At 42.9% G+C, this 25,659-nt stretch overlaps 1 protein-coding gene across 3 annotated transcripts in view; it reads left to right on the top strand.

Moving 5' to 3' along the window:
• The window catches only part of Ttc17 (tetratricopeptide repeat domain 17), a 102,271-nt gene that overhangs the window by 60,743 nt on the left and 15,869 nt on the right, over positions 1-25,659 (top strand). For 2 of the 3 annotated variants that reach the window (XM_055599920.1, XM_055599931.1), the window contains 5 exons: positions 8,005-8,264; positions 10,609-10,762; positions 14,520-14,640; positions 16,552-16,711; positions 17,907-17,990. In XM_055599920.1, the coding sequence (XP_055455895.1) occupies positions 8,005-8,264; positions 10,609-10,762; positions 14,520-14,640; positions 16,552-16,711; positions 17,907-17,990 (779 nt within the window). Of the gene's footprint in view, positions 1-8,004; positions 8,265-10,608; positions 10,763-12,860; positions 13,504-14,519; positions 14,641-16,551; positions 16,712-17,906; positions 17,991-25,659 lie in introns of those variants that run through there. The other variant, XM_055599938.1, reaches the window with a different exon arrangement.

Here is a 25,659-nt window from a genome sequence, read left to right on the forward strand (position 1 = left end):
GTGTGTGTGTGTGTGTGTGTGTGTGTGTGTGTGTGTGTGTGTGTGTGTTTTGCCTGCATGTATGTTTGTGCACCATATGCATGAGGTACCTGTAGAAGCCAAAAGAGGCCATCAGAATCCCTGGGACTGGAGTTACAGAGGCTTGTGAGCTGCCCTGTGAGTGCTAGGAAACAAACCCAGATCCTCTAGAAGAGCAACCAGTATTCTTAACTGCTAAGCCATCTCCCCAGCTGCTAAGATTTATTTGTACCTATTGTTTCATGTGTCTAAGTGTTTTGCCTGCATGTATGTATATCATATGCATACCTTGTGCCTCTAGAGGCCAGGAGAGGACTTTAGATCCCCTAAAACTGGAGTTACAGATGATTGTGGGCCATGTAGGCACTGGGAGCTTAACCTAGGTCCTTTGCAAAAGCATCAAGTACTCTTAACATATGCTCTAACTCTCCAACCCCATTTTTTTTTTTCCTAAGATAGATTCTTACTGTGTGGCCCTAACTGTCCTTGAACTCTCTGTGTAGAACAGAATGAACTTAAGCTCATAGAGATTCACCTCTTTGCCTCCCAAGGGCTGGAACTGAATGCATACCCCATAATAGCCAGCATATAGTTCATTTTTATTATTTTTAATTATTTGTGTGTGGAGGTGCACATAAATGCAGGTGACCACAGAAACCGGAAGAGGATGTCAGATCCTTCAGAGCTGGCGTGACAGGTGGCTATGATCTACTTGACATGGGAACTGAGCTGAGCTGACATTCTCTGCACAAGCACTCTTAACCACCAGGCCTTCTCTTCAACACCCAGTGAAATCTTCTAATTATTCATTAAATATGGTATTTGCCTTGTGTGGATTGAATTAAAAAATTTACCAAGTAGATTTGGTAGGATGGCTGCTGCTAAAGCTGATGGTCTAGTTTGTTCCTCAAAACCTACATGAGGCAAGAAGAGTGCTGACACCCACAAGTTATCCCTTCACCTCTAAATGCATGTGTGCACGTGACAGAATAAATAAATAAAATGCTTAAAGTAAATAGGAATACAAAATCTTTTCTCCTGCTATTAAATATTTAAAGGCTCATGTGTAGAAGCAAGCAAGTCCTAGGGGAGAACACCACTGGTGTAAATGATTGTGTCTTTTCTGCCCACTGTGACCTTCACTCTTAGAAATTTTACAAAATGATCAGCTCTATTAGAAAGTATTAGACTTTAAGGAAACTACTACTACTTTCAGGAAGATAAATCTTTACTAACTCAAAAGAGTTTATCCTTAAACTGGACAGTCAGTTTTCTCACTTACAATGAGGATGAGTCTTCCCTGATGCCTGGCAGTCTCCTGTCTTTTTTGTGCCAATACACCCACACAGTTCCATGAATGTCCTGAGGTGCCTGGACTGAGAGTCATCAGAAATGACACTGAGTCATGCTGAGGGGTGTTTTACCCATTTATAGAAATGGTCCCTATTCTAGTTACAACTCTGTAGTAGCTGGGATATTTATGACTACCATGTTAGTCATTATTTTTCTCTAGGACAATTCAAATAAAATTTAACGACAGTTTTCCCCTATCCCCTTTTTTATAACACAGCATTGCCTGAGACAGTAGTCACCTACCATTTTTGTATCTTCCATTCCATGTTCCCATGTGGTTCTATTCAGCCCCCATACTTAGGATGAGCCACAGTAACAGGGCATTTCTTGGGCCCCTTCAGCATCATGCAGACTCATTCAGGCAGGTTCCTTTTTCCTCTGCTCCTTCTGCTCACAGTGTAAGAGGAGTGAGCACTTTTTGGCAGTCACTTTTCTTGACCATGTGTCAGTCATCTGGAGTTCTTTTTCTTATCATCTAGGTACCAGTAGCATGGCCACAAGAGGACAGTTTCAATTCACATGTTCATACCAGTAGACTTCCTCTGCATTGATTATCAGTTTTAACAAGTTTTGCTTTTTACCATAAATAGTGTGCTTTCATAGACACAGCCAAGTATAGACAATAAAGACATTTTGAGGGGAAAAAATTTAAAGAAACACAAAAGTTTAGCCCTCTCCAGTGGCTATCAACTATAATGGTAATTCCTACCTTCTGGTGATATTTCATACTTTACACAGTATTAGTGTATAATGTACTAATTAATGAACTAGATATTAATAAGCCTACCTTACAGATGATCCAATTAAGCTTTAGGAAAAAGTTAAATAGCTCCCTCAGATTATCTGTAGGTGGCATATCTAAAATTCTTATTCAGCTTCTGATGTGGGGTCTCGTGATTAGTAAGCTTCAGAAATAGAGGTTTGATGGGTGACAACATTATTTTTAGTTGATAAGATAATTTTAATGAGTAGAATATTTTACTAAGAGAAGTGCAAGGATGATCTCAGGATACAGGTCAGTCTTGGTCACAGTGTACATCCGGCTACCTTACGTACCAACACGTTTCTCTCTAAATGAAAGAAAGAACTTTACTCATGTATCCTTTTTAAAAATTTCATTTTGATGAGCAAGTGAGAATTATGCCACTGATTGACATTTTCCTATCACTGCTCAGTGCTTGTTTCCCTGGTCCACAGTCCCTCGCTGGCAGCCTTCACTGGAGAAAGACGACATAGGCGTTGTCGTCACAGACACTGGTATCATGACCTAGTCCCACCACCTGCTGGGTGTTAAAGCTTTAGCAAGTCACCTCTCTGAGCCAAAGTCTTTTAACTAAACCTGAAGCATCTGTTAGTTGAAGGAGCCCTAACATTGGTACCAGCGTCACTTAGGGGAGCTTCCCATTTGCTTTCCTGGACTGTCCTCCACATCGTTCCTCCTGTTGTACTGACACAGAAGGAGAAAAAGCACCACTGGGCTTGTGTTTTTGTTTTGTTTTGTTTTTTGTGAACACACCATATCCTTTGCTACCTACCTTAGTGCAAAGGCTTTAATGTAGGTCTTGCTCTCTGATTATCGTCCTATGTTTTATACCAGTGCTTATGTGTTAAGTTCCCAGCAGATTGCAGCTTTGCAACCTGACTTACATAATCATATCACTGACATTTGAGGAGGACACTGGGGCACCAGACAGTATTGCTTGGGGCCCTACATTGGTTGCATCCTAATTTGGAACCAAGTTTGTCTGTTTCCTGTATGTGGTGTCATTATTAAAATAAATATGTGGGGCTGGAGAAATGGCTCCATAGTTAAGAGCACTGGCTGCTCCTCCAGAGGACCCAGCTTCAACTCTTAACACCCACACATGGCAGCTCACAACTGTCTGTAATTCCAGTTACAGAGAATCTGATACCCTCATACCATGCATATAAAATAAAATCAATTATTTTTTGAGTAAATATGCTCTGCTGGCCTTTGTGTGCTCACTTGTAATCTCAGTACTTGAGAAGCTTGAGGCAGAAAGGATCATGAGTTTGAGGTAAGTTTAGGTTGTTTATTTAGTTCAAGGCCAGCCTGGATGGCATGACAAGATCCTGTCTTCAAACAGACCAGTTCAATTTTGGTGCTCCATTACTGCTCTGACCAGACCATAAAGGAGATATTTTAAGTCAGACCTGCAGTAAGGACTTTCATTTAAATGCTGCCTTTATGCTCTTTACTGTCCATGTGAATCTAGTGTACATCTATCTTTCTGTCTTTTGCTTCTTAAACTCTTTCAAAGCCCCTCTTCCGAAACTGTAAATGCTGTTTCTTACCGAATCCAGTCACATGTTTTTATTCCCACTCTGATGCTCCATCCCCTCTCAGTAGTGCCCACAGCAAGTTTTCCAATGGCTTCTGTGGCTGCCATGGGTATCTGGACCTCCATCCCTCCCTGGATGTTCCCTTCCACTTTTCATTGATTCACACCTTTTAACACTGGACTAGCATATACAAGCTTCCCCTTAGGCGACTAATGCTCTTGTCTCCTGTCACTAATGGTCATGCTGTCCTAGCTTGAAGGTGGTTGTCCCTGTCCACTCTGCTCCTCCAAGTCACTTCAGTATCTCACTTTCTTCGACACGCTGCAGCTTTTAGTCTCATCACCATCCCTAGAATTGTCCCACTGATGTTTTTAAGTCTTCCTAGCAAAGTATTTGTTCAGTTGATTGGTTTTGAGCAGTCTGTCAGCTGCCAGTCTCATCATTGTGTCACCCTCAGTTCCTCCATCTCTCATGTAATATGCTTTGGGGGCTTTCAGCACATCTCTGTCTATTATTTATTAGCATAATCACCTTTGGAATTGCTTAAACTAAGGCCCCCAGACTTAAAAGTGAATGTCCGGTGTTTTTCAACGTTGAGAAATTGTGCTTAGCTGCGTTCATTTAAATTTTGGCCACATACAATAATCTCCATTCCCGGCACCTCCACTCTCTGTCACTCTTGACAGAGTACATAACGTGGCTGAAAGTCAGTGTGAACCCATGTGACCCTCACTGTGGGTACTTAAGTTTTTTTCAGCATCACAATATTTATCCTCCATTTCCCAAGTGAAAATAGTGCCTGGTACAGAAGATGAAGGGAAACTGGAGGCGTGGGTGTCAGTCTCTGTTTCAGTTTACATCACACCATCTGCCCTGCGGGCTACAAGCCTAGAGTCTACTCCTACTGCTTGCTTCCAGCACTACTCAAAATCTGAGATTCCTCCACAGTCCAGACCTGTCACCACATAGAAGTTTGTATTTCAACTACAAAGGACATTTCTATAGGACAGTGCTCCACATGGGGCAGTGTCTGCAGATAAGTTCTTCCTTCCATCCTTGTCATCATCCACATGCCCTTCGCACACTGCTTTGCACCAGCAACACAAATGCTTGAATGGATTATCTGGTAAATGCATTAAACCCTAATTCTGTCGCTTCACTCTCTCCTCCACTTCCTGTAAACAGCATTCTGTTCTCATACTCACACTAGAAACTGACATTCACCTCATCCAGAAGCCTACTAATTTCCAAGAGATTTGAAAATCTTGAAGCCATGTTTAAGCTTACCCCATTATTTCCTCCAGAGTTCTCTTTGCAGTCCCAAAGTCAGCTTCCTTTGTTCCATGAAATGCCTTTCTAGTCTCATGTGCTGTCCTTTCTGGTCCCTTGCCACCCACGCTTTCACCAGCGGACTCACCAGTCCCAGACCTGAGCCACCATCATCCGCATGGCTCCACATCCTTGATCATTACCCTCTTCCAGCCTCCACCAGCGAGTCCTCCCGTCACCTCCGGATTGTACTTGCCAATTGCCTGTCCACCTGCTTTGTTCTAATTAACCTACAATTGGTAGCGCCTGCACACATGTATTCCTTGCTCCTGCATGTTTAGCTACATTAGTCCATAAGTACCTGAGCCAACACACATGTTCTTTTCAGAAAGTGTCCCCCATGCTGCTTCTCTGCCTGAGTTCTGCTATAGTACCCTGCCCTCTGGGAAACATTGATTGCATTCAGATCATTTTTCTTATAAAAATTTTAATTGTCTCAAATGCATATAGTTTTGTGTTTTCAAATTTATTATTGATTGGTTGTATTTAATTTGCAAGGACCAAAAACCTTCATGTGCTTTTTGCTACCATCAAAATTGTTTACGGCAGAGATAAATAAACAAACAAACACTGGCTTCCCTCGACCACAACATACAGCCCATTTTTCACCCACCCATCTGAGGAGTAAATAAGAACTATGTATGTTTGGCATTGTCACCATGGCTCACCCTTTGGATGAATTGGTCTGAAGCAATTCCATGGCCTTTCTTCACTTAGATACTGGCTTCCATTATGAAATGCGCTCTCCCCCCCCCCCACCTCCCTCCTTCTCTCTAATAAGTTTAAGTTATGTGGCTTTATTTTTGTTAGCCCTATGTTTTGCTGGGTGAAACTTATCAAAGACTCTTTCCTGTCTCAGAATTGGGTAAAGGTATCCTTTGGGAGCCATAAGAGGAAAAAAGAAAAGAAGCTGAGAATCTGATGAGGAACAAATAGAGACAATGCCAACAGCTGAGTCAGATGACAGGCAGTGTTTCCATTTACATTGCTTTGGAGGTTCCCAGTAGCAGCTCTGTCCGCCTGTTTTCCTAGCTAATATGAAGCCTAATTTTATGTTGGTTGCCTTCAGCTGGGTGAGCTCTAGACTTTTGTTATGTGACCACGTGACAAGTAAAAGTCTTCATTTGCACTAGGCGGTGGCGGCACAAGCTTTTAATCTCAATACTCAGGAGGCAGGAGCAGGTGAATCTCTTGAGGCCAGCATGATCTACAGAGTGAGTTCCAGGACAGACAGAGCTACACAGAGAAACCCTTTGTAATGGCTTGCTAGATGCTAGCAACAGTGAAAAAGAAAACTAGCTAGCAGCTTGAAAAATAAAACAAAAAACTTCTCAGTTGCCCACAGGACAGAACAAGACAGGAACAGTAGATCCTTGAGAACAGCATCTATAGATTGCTCTGAGCTCTCATTACTTTCTTGCATAGCTGTTGGGGTCTGCTGTGAACTGGGCCCAGTGTTGGACATTAGGAATATCACAGCAAGATAGACTTGAAACTAGATCTTTGTCAGCGTGCATGTATGTCACTGGCCACATGATATAGGCAGCCACCAATCACTTCTGTTTCAGTATCCTAAGCATGAGCAGACTTCGGCAAACCTCTAGATCCCTTTCTCAGAGTTCTAGCAGTAATCATAAAGAGTGGTAGAAAGCAGGAGATGGCTTAGGAAACCTAAGAGGAACTGACTTGAAATAACGGCAGTACAGTTTGAAGTCACATGGTCATAAGTAACGCCTTTCAGCTTTCCCAAGGAAGAATCACTGCCTGACCTCTGCTCCCCCATGTTTCACAACAGAAACTGGGACAGAGGGCAGAGGTGCCAGCAAAGCAGAGGGCAACACCACTCACTTTGTACAAAGTTGTTTTCAGCTGTGGTCACCAGCCATGTTTCTCAGTCCATCCACTCCCCTTACACACACACACACAAACACACCAGAGACTGATGCCATGCATTTCTGTGGCTAACGATCAGGTCACGTGTATGTGAGGGTGCGGACACTGACTTTATTAACACCATGTTCTTTAATCTCTGAACAAGCTGGAATCGCCACCTGAAGGAATAATGAACTGGCATAGGTAGTCAAGCCAGTGCTCTCAGGTTAACCAGCGGGTGCCTGTTACAAAAGGAAGCATGTTGCTCTTCGTTTTTACATCCTATCCACTTCTGAAAGGGATGGGACATGACATTTATGAAGCACACAATATGAGGCACAGCGATCAATCTAAAATAAAGAGCAAAAACTAAGCAAAGAATTTAGCAAAGAAAAACATTTTGTTAAGAAACTCAGAATAACCATTTCTGAACCTCTTCCAGGTCTAAGCACTGAGTGGAACTTTAAGATTGTAAGCTTCATAGGACAATAAGACATGCCAGATTCTTGAGAGAAAATTTTTGCTAGCATATTCCACTAAGAGCTACTGTGGGAGCCCTTAAATACTTGAGCAACATAAATAATACCTTCAAAACCATTTTGGAGAAATTAAACTAACATGTGGCTATTTTTATAATAAGCATTACTGAAAATAGAAGCTTTCATTAGAGTACTTTTCTACTAAATTGTTGTTAAGCTCAGACTCTTAAGCAAGCTATCTGGACTGGACACAACTGTGTCATGGTAACTGAATAAAGGTTTAAGGGCCTGTGTCTTCAACAAATAGCAAAATAGACATCATCTTTGTCATCTAAGTTTTGTATGTTGAGCAGGTGATTCTTTAAAACAAGTAATGTGTACCACAGATGTCCTCTCACTAGTGACACCATCCATGGCTGCCTTCCTTCTGGCTCCTGCCATTACTTTCTGGCAGGCTTTTGGCAAAGGCTTAATGGCAGAGATGGTGCTCTGTTTTGAGGCTTGAAGATGCTGAATAGTATTCTATGAAGGGGGCCACTGTAGCTGGCCCTCTAAGCAGAGCCAAATTGTCTCTAAGAACAAGTTTGAGTCACTAAGCTCTTGAATAAACACTATGAAACTGTTGATCATACAACTCCTTGAATTGCAGGCACAGTGGTTGAGGAGAGCAATGGTTCTGAAGAGGTGGAGAAGTCAGATGAAACTAAGATGTCAGAAGAGATACTGGCTCTGGTGGATGAGTTTCAGCAGGCCTGGCCTCTGGAAGGCTTTGGAGGAACACTAGAAATGAAGGGCCGGCGTCTGGACCTACAGGGAATACGGGTACTGAAGAAAGCCCCCCAGGATGGAGTAGCCAAGAGCTCTTGTTATGGAGACTGCAAAAGTGAAGATGATGAAGCAACAGAATGGGTAAGAATTTGCCAGCTCAGGGCTGAGAAAAAGGCCCAGTTGGCCCAGTTGGGCAAGCGTAAGAACCCTAAAGCCCATATTATAAAGCCAAGCATAGTGACATGCACTTGTAATACCATCACTGGGGAGGCAAAGACAGGAGAAGCCCTATGGCTTGCTAGCCAGCTAGCCCAGCCTTATCAGGAACTCCAAGGCAAGAGTTGACCATATGTCAAAAAAACAAGATGACACTCCTGAGGACTGGCCTCCACACCCATGCATCCCAGTATGCTCATAAACATACCCTTGAATACAACACATACATGCATCCACATATGTACAAACGCATACGTGTACATAGAGTTTACCATCTCAGTCCTCATGAACTTGTAACCAGGTTTGGCGCACTCCTAGTATACAAGGGAAGGTTTTGGGGTATGTGGCTTTACCTACTCCACATTCCAGGACACTGTTCACACTGGAATTTTCTAGGACACATTTCATGTTATATAAACATTACTGACTCTTCTAGAAGGTAAGAGGAAATGGAATGGGTATAAACCACCCTCAGAGCCACAGACTTGGGATGAACGAGATGTTTCTTCTCATTATCTTCTGTATCAAGACTAAGTTATTTTGTTCATTTCACTACCAATTTTTCATTTAGATTTTTAAAAATTAAACTTAGTCAGATCCAGCATATACCTATCCTCTCAGCACTCAGGAAGTTGAAGCAGGAGGATAAAATGAGCCCAAGAATTCAAAACTAGCCTGGGCTACATAGCAAGATTGTTCAAAGTAATAATAATTAATTATTATTAACCTCACTGCTCTCCTGCAGTCATGAACCTTTCCCCTCATCTCATGTGCTAGCCAGCCATAGTAGCACAAGTGTCTAGGCCCAGCATTCCCACAGGAAGAAGAAAGCAAAGACAGGAGCACCTCCAGAAGTTCTCAGGCTTGCTTGCTAGCCCACATTACACAACAGCAAAGAGACCCTGTCTCAAATAAAGTGGCAAGGCAAATACCAAAACCGGAAGGTTGTCCCCTGCCCCTACAGGAACCATGCCGAGTGCGACTGCGCAACCCCACATACAAACGGAAATGAACACACACATACACTCACGTCTCACACACAGGTATTTTTTGATCCACAATGATTGCATATATTTATAGGTAAATATATGTGAACATATATTTATATCTCCAGTGGGTGTTCCAACATGTATATGCAGTAGGAATGTGCAGTATATTATCCAGGTTATTTTTACTATGATATTCTTTGAGAATTTCATCTATGTATACAATATATTTTTATTGTATTACCACCACTAACTCCTCTAAGACCTACCACTCTCATCCTCTTTTTTTCCCCTCTTATGACCCACCTAATCCTCTTTGGGTGCACATGCAGTAATAAGTGTAGGACCATCCAGTGGAGCATGCTCAACCCACCTGGTGGCATATCCTTAACAAAAACTCAGAGTTACCCGCTAACAGCTCCTCAGCTAGGGTTTGGGACTCAGCCCTCCTCCTCATCCAAGCTGGAAACTTGACTGGATTGATCTTCACGAAGGTTACTGAAGCTGCGCTGAGTTTATGAGGACAGCAGCCCTGCCCTGGCCAGAAGTCATTGTTTCACTCCAGCCCTTCCTGATCTCCGGCCCTTACAGTCTTTCTGCCCTTTCTCTATTGTCCCTTAGTCTTGTAAAGAGAAGGTATGATACAGATGCCCCACTTGTGGAGAAACACTCTGTATCATGGCAAGTTCTGGGTTTCTGAGTTAACCACTGTTCATTATACAAAGCAACCTCTCTGGTGAGGTCTGAGAACCACGCTAATCAATGGGTATAGAGATACAGCTTTCAAAGATATTTGATACTATGTCCATTTAGCAAAATAATAGTAATTGGTTCACCCTGCCCAACCTTCAGAAACTACGGATTCTTGGCCAAATTTATAGTACCAGGCATTCATTCCCTTCTGTGGGGCAGACCTTAAACCAGCTCACATAGCACTTGGTTATTCCCAAGGCACCCGTACCAGCAGTGCACCCGTGAGCATGCCTTGCCGTGCAGGTTGCTGCTATTCACAGCTAGATAAAACTGTCAGTGACTTTTTTTCTCTAATAACCTGCATTACACCTTCTTGTGCTCTGAAAGATAGCCTGTGGGGAAGATGCTTCCTGCTCAGTATGAACTTGACTTTTCCATGTCTGCTGACCGAAGTGTGTAGTGTCTCCAGAAACAGGATCTGATCACCAAGTTCTGCTAGGCCAGGTTATCCTTAAAACCGCTGCAGTCTGAAGGGAGTGACAGATTCACTCATTGGTCTCATTTGTTTCTAACATGTTTTTGATTCCCAGATCACATTCCAGGTCAAACGTGTGAAGAAACCCAAAGGGGATCATAAAATACCTCCTGGGAAAAAAGTAGAGTCAAATCAACCAGAAAATGGACAACGTTACCAAGCAAACTTAGAGATCACTGGCCCAAAGGTGGCATCTCCTGGGCCCCAAGGTAAGTGAGACTGCCCTGGTTCTCATTTCTTTTTTCAGGTCACTGTCCTGTTTCTCATACAGGATGTGTTTTATGGCCTAGAGAAGTTCAGTTCAGAGAAGATATAAGAACCATATCAGTCATTAGTATAAGTAGTTTTTCAGACTTTGATTTTTAACCATTAACTAATTGGCTCAAAGGCCACTGTCATGTGCCAAGGTAATTGCCCCTCACTGCCCCACCCCATCCTCATGAACCACCAATTAAATAGTAGTGATAGAATTCCTTTTTTAAAATGTCATCTCCCTTTTTAAAGGACTATTTTTACTATCTTAGACTGAAAATTTAATTCATTAAAATCTGTCATTTAACTGGATAAAAGTACTGACTAAAGCAGGGGGCAATAGTAGAATATAGAAAGGAGGATCGGCTTATTTGAACCCAGGACGTACCTTAGTACGTTCTACATGTCCTAGGATGGTGTCTCGCTCTCACAGAGGTTAAAAACTTAGATTGGTTGTGCTATTAACAATCTGTGTTAAGTTACAGCTTCCTCTGCTAAGTCTGTCTGTGTTAGGAGAAAAGACGGCCAGATGTAAAACATGGAAATAACCATTCGGGGGGGGGGGGTGTTAGGTGTCACTGTAAGACATCCTCAAGGAAGAACGTGCCAATATGTCTGTAATGTCTTATGATGAAGGATGTTCCAAGGCTGAGAAATGCAAAAGATAATTTTGACGTTAGGGAGGCAAGACAAAAGACTGAGCAGTGTGATTTTACAGAATATTTTAATATATTTGTACCATATATTTTCCACAGAGGGTATCAATGTCATTTAAAGAACATAAAAAATGCTGTAGTAAGAAAAGATACCTGCAGCTACTTTATCAGATACACACAGCACCACCAATGTAACAGAATGTTCGGTCAGTAGCAGCCACAGAAGAGCAAACATAAACAGTAAGGCTTTTGCTTACCAAATTGTCTCTAAATGTGTAGTAGATGGCAAAAATCAACAGAGGAAACCTGAGGTTAGTTTGACAGGATGAATCAGGAATTTTGAACATACCAATAATTTCTGTTAATGCACTGGAGGAGAGTTGCCTTGTAGACGCCAAAGATATGTGCACAGAGATGCCGATTACACAGAGTTCCTTGTCATAGTAACAACTTAAGCAGTCTAAATGCTGTTCTTTTCTAATTAAGCTACAGAATGTCTATGGCATATGCTTTCAACAAGGAAACACCACAGCAAGTAAATAAAGACAGTTTATGAATGGCATAAGGATGCTTCCATCACAATAGTAAACACACTGTGTCTTATCAGCTGTATTCTTCTCACATTTCAGTATCTCTGATGCATGAAATACATGTCGCAGCTGATGTGTGCAATAGTTGGCAGGATTTCTCTGTCTTAAGTTGTCTGAAGTAGCCTGTCCCGTGGAGTCGATGGCCTCTCGGGTTAGCTGCCCTTGGCCAGCAAGCACGTGAAACACTGGAGAAGCAGGTCGCCACAGCACTGCACACACTCTCTGGGTGCCAAGAGGAGTGCAGACATTTGTGTTCCCCTCTGTGGCCTTTCCATCTTAAACATGCTTTCTGATGACCCCGGATTACTCTAAAGAAGCCAAAAGCTTCTTACAGAGGGAAAGCTAAAGCCTACATGGAGAACATCTAGGCAGGTGTGTGCTTGCTTGTTTCCTTGCTTGCTTGTGGTGCTGGGGTGTTGAAGTGGCAGCCTTGCTTGCGCTAGGCAGGCCCTCTACCTCTGACCTACACCATGGCCCCACTTAAGCAGTTCCAAGCAGGTCTCAGCATGGCAGGCCCAAGCTGGACGCTGAAGATACTGGCAAATGAGATCACAATGCTACTGACTCTCCTTGAAGGAGAATGCCCTCAGTGTGGAGAAGGTACAAAAATATTACACAGGGTTAGTATCCCAGTAAATAAGTATGGATTTTGTCCACTGTTGGCTAATAAACTTCCAGCAAATCACGTCCAAGTTCTAAAGCAAATGTTTGTAAACCTATGGGGAGAAATGGAGATCTTTGAGAGTCGTAATAGATATACTAAGTACTAATAATAACATTGAACTAACTGCATTTCCTTTTTTGGCTAGGGCTTCTAGACTGGAAGACCAGGGAAGTGCCATAGACATAATGTAACTGGATTTCAGCAAGGCATTTAACATCCTCTTATGATATCCTTGTGACCAAGATGGAGAGATGTGGGCTCGAAGTTTCCCACTGCCTACAGGATAAAGTACAGACTTCCTAGTGTGGCATTCAAGACCCTTTATAAGCCAGCCTCTCTCCACCCTCCAGCAGCACCTATGAAGCAGCCATGCTCTTATTTTATCCATGCCTTTGCATATGCTATTCCCTCTGCCTGGAATGCCCTTATACCATCTCTGTGGTGCTAATATCACTCACCCTTGAACTTGAAACTCAAGTGCCATTTCTCCCGTGCTACCTTCAGATAGAATTAGTTACTCCTTCCTTTGTGCAACTCTTGGCTCCTTCTCCAACACTATGTTGTCACAGTGTAACAGTTTCCTTATGTTGCCTTCCTCAGTAGCCTGTGAGCTGCAGAGCAGGCCGCCTCTTCCTGTTTACCCCAGTGTGTTGCATAGTTCCCAGACCCTTTATAATAGGTGCTCAATAAATATTTTTCAAGCGAATTTTTAAAATATAAAAAGAAAGTGAGCTTTATTGTGAAATGTATTCTTTATTTAAAGTTAATTTGAAATTCTTCCAAACTGTTCTTTTTTGCTTTATTAAAATCTGAATCTAAATCCCTGTCTGTACCTCAAATGTTTTTCTATTGCTGGTAAATTTCGACAGTGTAAAGAGTGCCACACAAAATTAAGGTTCTCCTTCTTGCCCATCCCCATCAGAAGCCTCTCAGATAAGACGTGGTTTTGCTCCTTCTTGGGGACTTGATCTTAAGAAAAGGACTCGGCCTGAACAGGAGGTGCCTTTGCTAGCACAGGAAGTGGAAACATGCATGTTAGAGTCAGATGTGTCTGGGTTCTGCCTCTGCCCCCTATAGCCAGAGAACTTTGAGTCACTCATCACCTGCTTCGACCTCTGAGCTGTGAGGATGGAAGCCTAATGAAGTCTGGAACTGCAAACACTGAGCACAGCCCCTGAACACATAGGAAACACTCATACATGATGACCTTATTGTCACAGATCCCATTCTGACACTAGCAGTGCTTCTGTCAGGGGTGATTTCACACCCATGGAATATTTGGCAGTTTGTGACACCATTTCTTGGGGAAGTTGTGCTACTGAAATCTAATGGTTGAGGTCTAGGTGCTGCTAAAATGTCCTTGAGTGCACTACAGTATCCCTACAACAAAGTCCATCCCAAACTGTCACAGTGCCAGGGCTAGATGCCTGCTTCCCATTAAGTCATAGTTATCCTCATAAAATCAAAACCCAGAAGGGCAAAATGAACCATGTTAAGAATGTTAGTATCTAAGAGTATATCAGTCCTTATCTCATGTTGACCAACTTCAAATACAACACAGGATTTGATTTTTATTTCATCATCTTTGAAAATAAGGCCTCCTTCAGAGAGGATTTTTATTCCCATTGCCACAAATGCTGAGATTTTTATTGGATCTGTTTTTCGATGGCACGCATTCTAAAGACAAGAAGAGAAACGGGCGCCACCGAACATACCAGTTTGGGTCATGTCATCGCTAGGGAAGCCAGCCGCTTACCTTTCATGCCTTTGTACTGTGTCCATTCATGACATACTTTCCTTCCAGGAAAAAAACATGACTACCAGAGTCTGGGGTGGCCCAGTCCAGATGAGTGCCTCAAAGTCCGGTGGGTAGAGCTAACTGCCATTGTGAGCACCTGGCTGGCAGTTTCTTCAAAAAACATTGAGTGAGTATCTTTGGCATGACCTTACTCATGGAATTTCCTTACCAATGAACCACAGGGCCTCAGCCGACTCCAGCATGTCTTGTGTCATCAAAGGCCACTTCTAGCCCTAGTCGGCAGAGCATGACCATTGCTACCCACAGCCTCGATGGCCTCAGTCCATTCAAAGAGTGATAAATGCACCCCCAGCCCAGATGCTTTCACTTGCACTGTGCAAGCTGTCAGAAGTCATGGGTGGCATGGTAGCTCATGTTGAAGACCAGATCCTTTTTATAGAAGTGCAGAGGCCATTACATAGACATGCATTTTAACACCTGGGAAGATACAAGGAGCAAGGGGGCTTTTGCTGACTTCTCACCCTGGAAGTGTTGGCATTCCCCAAGCCCTGCTAACCTTGTTCACAATCATGTCTAGTTGGAGTGACTGTTCTTAGAACTTCCTTCACCATGGATGCAGTGAGCCCTCCCAAATTTCTATTTCCACCCCACACTATTCCTCAAAGCCCCAGACTTATTTGCACCCACAAGCTCAAGAAGACACGTAATTTATTTTTCAGTGATGTGTATGTGTGCGGGTATGTGCATGTGTGAATGCAGGTGTCCGTGGAGTCTAGACGAGGACATAGAGTCCATTGGAGCTGGAGTTGCAGGCAACGGTGAGCCGCCTGATACGGGCACTGGGAACTGAAGCCACAAGAGAAGTCTGTGCTCCTAACCCATGAGTCATCACTCCAGCTCCTCCATTTCATATTCTTAGGAAATATGTTCATCTGTGTTGAGGCCAGAAATCTGGATATTATCCTTAGTAATTCTTTTCCTTATCTCTCAAACCTCATCAATTACTATTTCTACTCCCTGAGACTATTTCAGAATCGTCTGCTTTTCTGCATCCTCTACTGCCACCCAGGCACATGCGTAACCTCCTAACTAGGCCTCTTCCCCTGCTCATGCCTGCCTCTGTTTTGTCCATTTGCTCCCTACTATGAGAGTTTGGATGTAAGGCAGGCCTTCTTGCTCTGCTCCTGGGCCCCCACCCAGCCACAGTCTTTACCAAGAGGCCTTTGAGTTCTGTTGCCTCAGGAAAGCTATCACAATCACCCTTCCTCATGGTGCAGAAGAGATGTCTTCCCTCATGAGCATATTTTCATTATTGTATGTTTTATGACATCACAACTGGAATCATACTCCTTCCAAGACATGAGCAACACAAGTAGGATTGCGTGTGTTCACCTAATTATTATAGCCTTGGTATCTGATAAGTGGTCAGTTTGGAATAAATAATCAATGGAGCGATAAACGTTACCCAAATAGAAATTAATTTTTTTTGGAGTAAGTTTTGGTAGTGCCAAATTTCAGTATTAGTGCATGTGATTGCTCGTTTGGTTAGCCTTTTGGAAGTAGCCTCTCGGGCTAGAGAAATAGAGCAAGACCAGAGGCTGGTTTCCAGAACCCATAAGCCACTCACTCCAGCACCAGGGACATCTGTGGCCTCTGGTCACCTACACACATGTGCACATGCCCACACAGAGATGCACATATGTACATAATTCAAATTTGTCAAAGTATTTTTTAAAAAAATAACTTCTTCAGGTCATGAAGTAAAGTACTTGTATCTGACACCCAGTGCAATGAATGTACAGTTGGATCTGCATAAAATTTACTGTCTTAACTTTTAGATGACTTTTTTCTTTGAGCAGTAAGTGTGCTTCTGTTTGTAAAGGAAAAGGGGGCTGGAGAAAGCAGTATTTGCCTTACTGCTATCTGTTCCCTAAAAGCAGAAATCCTAGGAGAAAACCCACTCATTTCAAACGCTCCCAGGTGAGAAGTCCCCTATGGAAGTTAGCTGTGCTGATTGTTAGATCTCTCTCTCCTGACTTGGATTTCCATGGCTGATGTGGTCATCCCCATTTTCCAGCATCACAGAACACATAGACTTTGCCACACCCATACAGCAGCCAGCAATGGAACCACTGTGCAATGGTAATCTCCCCACAAGCATGCATACCCTGGACCACCTACATGGAGTATCCAACAGAGCCAGCCTACACTACACGGGGGAGAGCCAGCTAACAGAGGTGAGTACTCAGCCTTGTTCAGGCTGATGTAATGTTAGCCTCACAGCCAGGAGGTAGCTGACAGCAGAAGGCCAGAGTGAGTGACCAGGGCTCTTTTTGCTTTATTTTTCTTTAGTCAGCCCTGATCTCAGTAGCTTTCAGCCAAGCTCAATTCTGTTCAGGCCAGAGCTTGTCCTTCTTATGATGGTACCCAGCGCATCCCTCAGGGTGAGCCAGCTTCTGCTTTCCCACAGAAAGGCTCAGAGGAGAGACATTTTGGGGCAGTTATTTTCCTGTTGACATTCTTAAGAAAGGCAGGAAGACCGACCCAGCATATCCCTAGTAAAAACTGTACCTCAAGAGAGAACTGGAAGACAGGCCACAGGCACACGTCTTAAAGAGTAAGTTAAATAACATGGCAGCCAGTAGGCAGTGGCATAATTAGGAAAGAGGCAGTAGAAATGTCCTGCTGGTCATTTTTATGTCAACTTGACACAGCTGGAGTCACTTTAGAAGAGAGAACCTCAGTTAAGAAATGTTCCCACCAGACTGGCCTCAGGTACGGTTTTTTGATTGATGTGGGAGGGCCCAGCTCCCCGTGGCCAGTGCCACCCCAAGGCTGGTGGTCCTGGGTACTATAAGAAAGCAGGCTGAACAAGCCATTAGGAGCAAGCCAGTAAGCAGCACTCCTCTAAGACCTCTGCATCAGCTCCTACCTCCAGGTTCCTGAGCTGCTTGAGTTCCTGGGGAGTATGACCTGAGAGTGGTAAGCTGAAATACACCCTTTCCTCTACAGGTATTTTATTGCAGCAATAGAAACCATAACTAAGACATGTATTTATTGGCATGAAGAAAAGTCAGGAATATATTTCAGGAAAATATAGATTACAGTATGCACACACACCACATACGCACACGGCAAATATCTGAAAAATATGAATCTATGTAAGGGTATTAACAGTGCCTGTGCAGGTGACAGAACTGTAAGTAGTTCTGTTGCCCTTATTTTCGAATGTTGCAATGACTGTGTTTTCTGTATCTGTAATTTTCACTAAGTGCGAGAGGACCTTGGGCTGTCAGAGTCAGCTTAAGTGTGTCTTCCACAGAATGGCTGCACAGCAGTGTCCCAAAAAAAGCATTTTGATGTCATCCTCTGCCCCCAGCTCAACAGCATCCAAATCTGGTCTCATTTTCAGCCCCTCTCCTTCTATTCCAGGTATTACAGAATCTTGGCAAGGACCAATATCCGCAACAATCACTTGAACAGATAGGCACCCGAATCGCCAAGGTTTTGGAAAAAGTAAGTCTCCCGAGATGACCAGAAATTGTTGCCTAACCTCTGACTTCTTTCTAGACTGTTGGTCCCTGCATGGGTCTCACCTCTTCTGCCTGTCACTGAAGTGACCTGAGCACTTTACCCAGGGTAAAGTGACCCCGCTCAGGGTACGTCGGTCACTTTCATACGGCTCTGTCACCACTTGTCACTCTTTCCACTCCGTTTTTTGCCTTCTGGGATGAGGTATGTCCTATCAGTGATGCCTTCTTTCCTCTGCCTGGGTATTGAGAGGCAGTGCTGCTGGGGAACTGGGGAACCTGGGTATAGGAAGTAGCTCAGTATGTGGCCCGGAAGAACAGAACATGATGGACAGGAAATACCTTGTGAGGTAGCTTTTTGACTCAGTCCTGAAGCACATTTACAACCCTGCAGTTGCTCCAGCTCGGAAAAGGTACCTGAAATGGCTAAGATGACTTACCTGTCTTTGTGTGATACTTTATAGAGAAGGGGAGTTACCTTTTAATTTTGATTACTCCCTAGCTAAGAATCTAGTACTGTCTGATATTGAAGAGGTTACTCAGTAACAGTCAATATGGAGAGCAACTTACTTCATTGTGAACATGACAGGATGTTATAACAGCTGCCTTCTTTTGGGTGTTATACACAGGAGTTGTCTGTTTGTAATGAAGATAGGGCACAAATGTGATCTACAGATAAATAAATAGAAGTATAGAAGTAAGGGTTGCAGAAATGGCTTGAGGTCAATGTAAAAGGCATATGGGAAGTGGAGGCATAAGAGAGGGCTGCGATGGCAGTTTCTGAATATGTCCATGGAAGTCCACTACCCGAAAGGAAAATCCTGGGTCAGGCAAACAGCAGGTACAGTAGTGATCCATCCTCAGGACCACCATAAAGAGGAACAGGAAGGCTCACTAGAGAGAACGCAGCCGAAAATTCCTGTGGGGGCCAAAAGCACAATTTAATCCTGACTTCTTGCCATGAATTTTAAAAAGAATGTGAAACAGCTGACTTTATGAATCAAGATCGCAGAGCAAAACTAAAAATGCAGGGAGAGGTTAGCAAAGGGTGTGAAAGCAGGATTCTCAGCCTGAATGCCAGCAAACAGGAGAAAGAGTCACAGGAGGGATGGCAGATTGGAAGTAGCAGCAGGAGAATACAGATGAACACAGGAAGGGAGGTACAGGGTGGAAAAAGTAAAATGGAAGAGATAATCAAAAAGAATGGAAGACAACACGATAGGGGAAAAAAATGTAACCCACGCTAGAATTAAATAAGACTTGGCAAGTTCTTTTAATTCTGTAAAATATGTCTGGTTAAAAGTGCATCTTCTGTGACAGAAACTGATCCAAAGGAGTTAGCAACAATGCTTATCCAAGCAAATTATTCTATTTTAATGAAGCAAGAGATAGTCCTTGACACTTCTCTCCTGACACAGCAGTTCAGTCTCCAGGAGAGATCGCCCCACTTCAGAACAGTGCATCCACACAGACAGACCCCAAGTGTGAGAGTGAGCTCACTGAGAGCAGGGCTGGAGCTTAGAGGCTGCTGGGTCTGAAGGACGATGAGGAGCCCAGGGCTAGTGGAACTGACCCGCAACCCCCACTCTGAGCCAGCAAGTCTGCAAGAGCAACATAGCTAGGCTTGGGAGAGCCGGAAAATGAAATGCAGGCAAAAGAGCGGTCTGAAAGAGAAACAATGGCATATTCAAAAGAATTATAAATGAAGGAAATTATGTCCAGGTGAAGACAGAAGAAGACGTAACACAAACAAGCCCACTGGATAATACCCAAGGGAAACAGAACATAAAAAGGATCATTCTTTATCAAAAGGAGGCAGAGCTGTGGGTGGAGAATCCGAGGTTTAGGAGCATCCAGGGCTGTGTAGTGAGTTCAAGGCCAACATGGACTGGAGAGTGAGGCTTTGTTTCAAAAACACAAACCAGAGCCCTCCTCCCTTCCCATCCCCCCCAAAAAATAAATAGTAAATGAAGAAAAATTATAATAAAATTTGTGGGGGGGGGGGGGGTCTTGTGCACTGAGTGCAGATGTACACAGCATACCTATGTGGAGCTCAGAGACAATCATTAGGAATTGGCTCCTCCCACCTTGTGGGTTCTTTGGTCAAACTTAGATCTACAGTCCTGTGTATGAATGGCTCTACCTGCTGCGCCATCTCACCTGTCTCTGAAAGTGTTTTTTAAGAAAATGTATTTGAATATTATTGAATAGACTCGTGTTAGTGGGTTTTTAACAAGGACACAATTCCAGAAATCAGTGGAGTACTATATTTAGGATGCTGAAGGAAAAAACTGTGAGCCTTGAGCTACCAAGTTGACCGTGAATATAAAGTCTGTAGGCAGATGGTGATGACCCTGCAGTGGCTGTTGTGCTCCTTCTGAGAAGCTGCCCATGATGGCGTTTGCTCTGCACAGCCTACAAGTGCTGCATTCAAGATACACCTATATAAAATTTAATAAGATTTAAAATATAATATTTTAAATGCAAATACCAAAGCCACTGGACACCACAAGCTTAAGGAGACAGGAGAAGCACAATATCTTTGTAAGTGTTGGTGGTTGGTGGTACAGCACTCCAGACTTGGTACAGAGAGCAGCCGTCCATCTTTTCACAGTCCTTGCCCTCTTGCTAGGCAAGACACCCAAGACTACTCCATGCATGTATTTGATGCCTCCTAGAAAGGCTGTGAGAATAAGAGCTGGCCAAGCTCCAGTTGCAGCTGTCTCTACATTAGTCATGCAAAGTGCCTGACTCAAGGCTCTGCCCAGAAAATATGTTTCCCACCTTTAGTCCTTCAGGGAAGCAAGAGTGAGACCAGTAGTAGCTTAGTGGAATTCGTGGAAACCAGAAGCCATATTACAGTGCTACATAAAGAAAATGGCGGACCAAGAATTCTGTGCCAGCCAGAGTATTCTTCAGAAGCTGAGGGGATAGGTAGATGTGTTCGCTTGATCAAAAGCTGAGAATATTTTACACTAGTAGATCTAAAGTGATAAAATGCAAAGGGAGATCTGTAGGAAAATAAGCTCAGGTAGAAGTATGGATATGCAAGAAATGGGCAACAAAAAGTAAAACTTAAGTGACTACACAAAGGAATGGTTGATTGCAGCTCTTTGGACCATCAGAAATGTGCGGTAGCAGTTGCATAGGGAGGAGAGAGCAGGAAGCAGGATTTAAAGCCCTAAAATATAACTGGTGTCAGATTGTAAGAGTAATAATTTACATGTACATCGGCTAACTACCTAAATTATTTTAAAATGCAGTTTAGGAGAAGGAAAATGCAATAGCATGAAGTGTTTGATTAAATTGAAGGAAGTCAAGAAAGGTAAGAACATAGAAACATCAAACTAGTGACACAGAAACAGACGCATCAGGAAATGGGTACCAAGGCAAAAATGTAAGTCATTGTCATTGGCTTTTTAAATCCAGCCGCTTGCTGCTTAGAAGGGACACTTTAAATATCTGAATATGAAAAGGTTGAAGGTACAGATGAAATATGACATGATGGAAACAGTGACAACAAAGAGTTGAGGATCACTGCACTCTTATCTCAAGGACACATTGAGAGGAAAAGCATTAGTGGAGTTAAAGTGGTATTTCATACGGATAAAGAGGTACGCTAAGCTGAGTAGTTACTCCCAAAAAGGTGTCCTTATCTGAATCCCTAGAGTGTGGGCTTAGATTTTTCCTGACCCCTTTATTTAGGGTTCTTAAATTCTTCCACCTCTCTTCCACCTACTGACCAGAGGTAGGGGAGAAAGAAGGTTATTAGGTAAAGAGGGTTGTAGACCTTCTTAGAAGTAGTTCCTTGGGATGAGTCCACTCTTCGTTGTCCAGACACCAGCAGCCCAGCCCAAAGGCCAACACCAAACAGCAACATGAATCAACACAATTCAGATCATGACAAGTCAGTGAAAGCAGAAAGACTGAGTTGGATTGCCCCGAGAAGTTCCCTGGAACATTTCTTTCTGCGAAGTCAAGCGATGAAGCATGACTATCAGCACAATGATATCGATTCAAAAAGCAATTTCTCATTGTCCATGGGCTTCTGTATATCTCCTCTCCTCAGAGTTTACTCCTGGAAGTTCTCAGCTGGCCAAAATCACACCTCTCGCACAGACAGCTCACAGCAAAACATCATGTGCCCTCTCATAAGCCAGCCTCCAGCAAAACATCATGTGCTTCCATGGCCTTCCACTTCACTAGAGTCTGTGAAAGGTACCTTAGATCAAAGGGGAAATTTTGCAGTGAAGATGTTCAGAATTGAGAGGTGGAAATGTTATTCTGACTTTTATAGGAAGGCAATGTCTGCACTCACAGGTAGCCTTCAAGTAAAGAGGAAATATAACTCAGGTATAAGAGCCCATTTGCCAGTCACCACCAGAGGCCAAAGGAGATAGGAAATGACTCTCCCCACAGTCCTGTGCAGGTAGTTCAGCCCTGCTGATCATGGGTTTGCACAGTGATGCTGATCTGGGTTTTTGGTCTCCAGACTATGCAAATAACAAATCTCTTATTTCGTTAAATCACCAATGTTAAGTCAGTTTGGCACAGCAAAGGAAGCTAGTTAATTAATGCAATGTGGATGATCCCTATCAACTGTATGTATTCAATAACATGGCTCTGAAATGCATACAGTGTAAGCATGAACTTACCTAAAAGAAAACCTACCTATCTAGGTAGGTTTTAATATACATCTTATAATAGCTGAAAAACAGGAAAAATTAGCAATTATACACCTGACCCACATGACATATGCAGAACATCATATCTGAAAGTGACGGGCTCATTTTTTTTGTTTTGTTTTTAAGACAGGGACAGGGCACTTCCTTATTTACAAGTGCCTAAGAAAAAGGAAGAGAGCCATGCATGGTGTCCCATACCTGTAATCCCAGTACTTGGAGATGCAAAGGCAAGCAGATCTTTGTGAGTTCAAGGCCAGTCTGGTCTACAAAGTGAGTCCAGGACAGCCAAGGCTACACAGAGAAATCCTGTCTCAAAAATCAAAATAAATAAATGAAAAGAAGAAAGAGGGTCATATACCTAATTAGCTTTAAAAAAAAAAAAAAAGTATCTAATCAAGAAGGAGGACCCTTGGTAAGTCCTCTTTCAGAAAGGCAAATGGGACAGACATTGGAAGAGAAAGAAAACAGAGAACAGGACAGGAGCCTACCACAGAGAGCCTCTGAAAGACTCTACCCAGTAGGGTATCAAAACATATGCTGAGACTCATAACCAAACTCTTGGCAGAGTACAGGGAATCTTATGAAAAAAAAAAAGGGGGGGGGATAGGAGCTCCACAAGGAGAGCAACAGAACCAAACACTCTGGGCAGAGGGGTCTTTTCCAAGATTGATACTCCAACCAAGGACCATGCATAGAGATAACCTAGAACCCCTGCACAGATGTAGCCCATGGCAGCTCAGTGTCCAAGAGGGTTCCCCAGTATTAGGAACAGGGACCATCTCTGACATGAACTCATGGGCTGGCTCTTTGATCACCTCCACCTAAGGGGGAGCAGCCTTACCAGTCCACAGAGGAAGACAATGAAACCAGTCCTGATGAGACCTGATAGGCTAGGATCAGATGAGTAGGAGGACCACCCCTATCATTGGACTGGGGGAAGGGCATAGGAGAAGAAGAGTGTGGAATTAAGAGGGGAGGGGGAAGGGGGCTACAGCTGGGATACAAAGTGAATAAACTGTAATTAATAGAACTAAAATAAAAATTTTAAAAAGTTTAAACAGCATTCCAAAATTTGAAATCATTTGATATATCTGACCAAATATATTAAGCTAGAGAATAAGTAAAACTGTAAAAAATAAAAATTAGTTTTTTTTATATAGATATGAAGAAATTGTAAACCTATAAAAGATTTCCAACACTGAGGAAAAATATAAAACAATGCTGAAAGATATAACAAATGGAAAAATACAGCTATGTATTTTCCTGAGTGTGAAGTCCCTACAGCGTAAGAATGTTAGTTCTTCCTAAGTTAATTTGTGATTTTTAGCAATAACAATAAAAGTGCTGTGTTTTCTCCAGCACCAGACAAGCTAATTGTAAGTTTATCCACAAGCGTGAACAATGAAGAATTACCAGGCAGACTGTGAAAAAGAACAGTTGGAGAAGAGGAGGATTTAACCTCATATTAAACATACATGAAGTCTTTAATTAAAACTTTAATAGTAGTGCATGAACACATAGACTGATGAGAAAGGACAGAAAGCTAATTGCATGTGGCAGCTCAGCATATAAAGGCGCCACCCCAGTACAGAAAAATGCATGTTTTATAATGGATAGGAAACAGGTAAGATTAAATCCATTCCTTATACTTGCGCTGAGATAAGTACTAAGTGGATTGCAGACATAAACTAATATAAAAACGGATCTCACATAAGTACAGATAGAATGTGGGGTCCCTCTGGGACCTGAATGTGGCAAACATTTCCTGAATAACTTAGAATTCACATTCAGAATGGGAAGAGGTTAACAAATTACATAAGTATCAAAAACTACCATTTGCTTAAAGACCATAACCAAAGTGAAATGGCAAATGTAAACCTAGGAGCTAGTTTCAGGGTTTTTAAGCTTAATTTGTAAGGAGCTCCTAAAAGGAAGAAATGTCAGTATCTGTTATGATAGGCTAAACATAATAGAAGAGATGGTTAATGAAGGAAGAAGTGATGAAAATATTCAGACTGAATCATAAGACAGAAAGAGACCAGAAACTCTAAAGCTTTTCATGTTAAAGGATTGTATGGCAGGGGTGGTGGGGTGATGACTGGGCTAGAGAGATGAACTGGTGGTCTCAGTGAGAAGGGGGCTGCTGAGCCCACTCATCCCCACAACACACCGGCAACCTCAGTAACAAAACACAAAGACAGAAAGCTGAACTAAAAGCCGTGGAAACATCCGGGACAGTCTCACCCTGCCATGGAGGCAAGACTTCGAGTTCTCAACTCGCCATTGAAGACAGGCTTCTGATAAGTATCCCAGGGTTTCATTTGGAAGGCCTGGGTATTTGTGCCTTTAAAAAGAACCCAAATCAGGGAGCAGACTTTATCCCGTGGTATAGCAGCCAAAACTCAACTCTCAGGAATGGAATTAAGTCAGCCATCCCTTGCCCGGCTGTGTCAGAAGACAGATGCTCTCTGTGAGAAGAAAACCGTGGCTCAGCACCTGCCACCAAGCCTGATGACCTGAGTTTGACCCCTGGGATCCACGTGGTAGAGAAGAGAACTAACGCCTTCAAGCTGCTCTCTGAACTCCATATGAGTGTTACAACATGTGTGTGTGCATATGTACATGCAGACACAGGCATGAAAGGAAGAGAGAGAGAGGAAGGAACATAAAATCTCACTGATGCTGTGGGATAAAAAATACATGTCATAGGTCTTCCTAAAGATAGATGTGCACTGCTTGGTCCATAGTCAAGCAGTTGATAGCATTGTCTCAAGGACATACCTGCACACTTGTGTTTGTAGCAGTACTCTTCCATGTAGCCAAGTAGTAGGATCAGTCTAAATGTGCATCAACAAAGGGATGGTCAAATGAAACGTGTATAAATACAAGGACTCAACCATTAAAAAGGAAGGAATTTTTGCCGTATTCCACAACATAGGTAAATTTCAAGAGTAATGCTAACCAAGTCTG

The sequence above is a fragment of the Psammomys obesus genome, unplaced genomic scaffold (assembly GCF_907164565.1).
Source record: "Psammomys obesus unplaced genomic scaffold, mPsaObe1.curated_primary_1811, whole genome shotgun sequence".
Taxonomy (NCBI): Eukaryota; Metazoa; Chordata; class Mammalia; order Rodentia; family Muridae; genus Psammomys; species Psammomys obesus.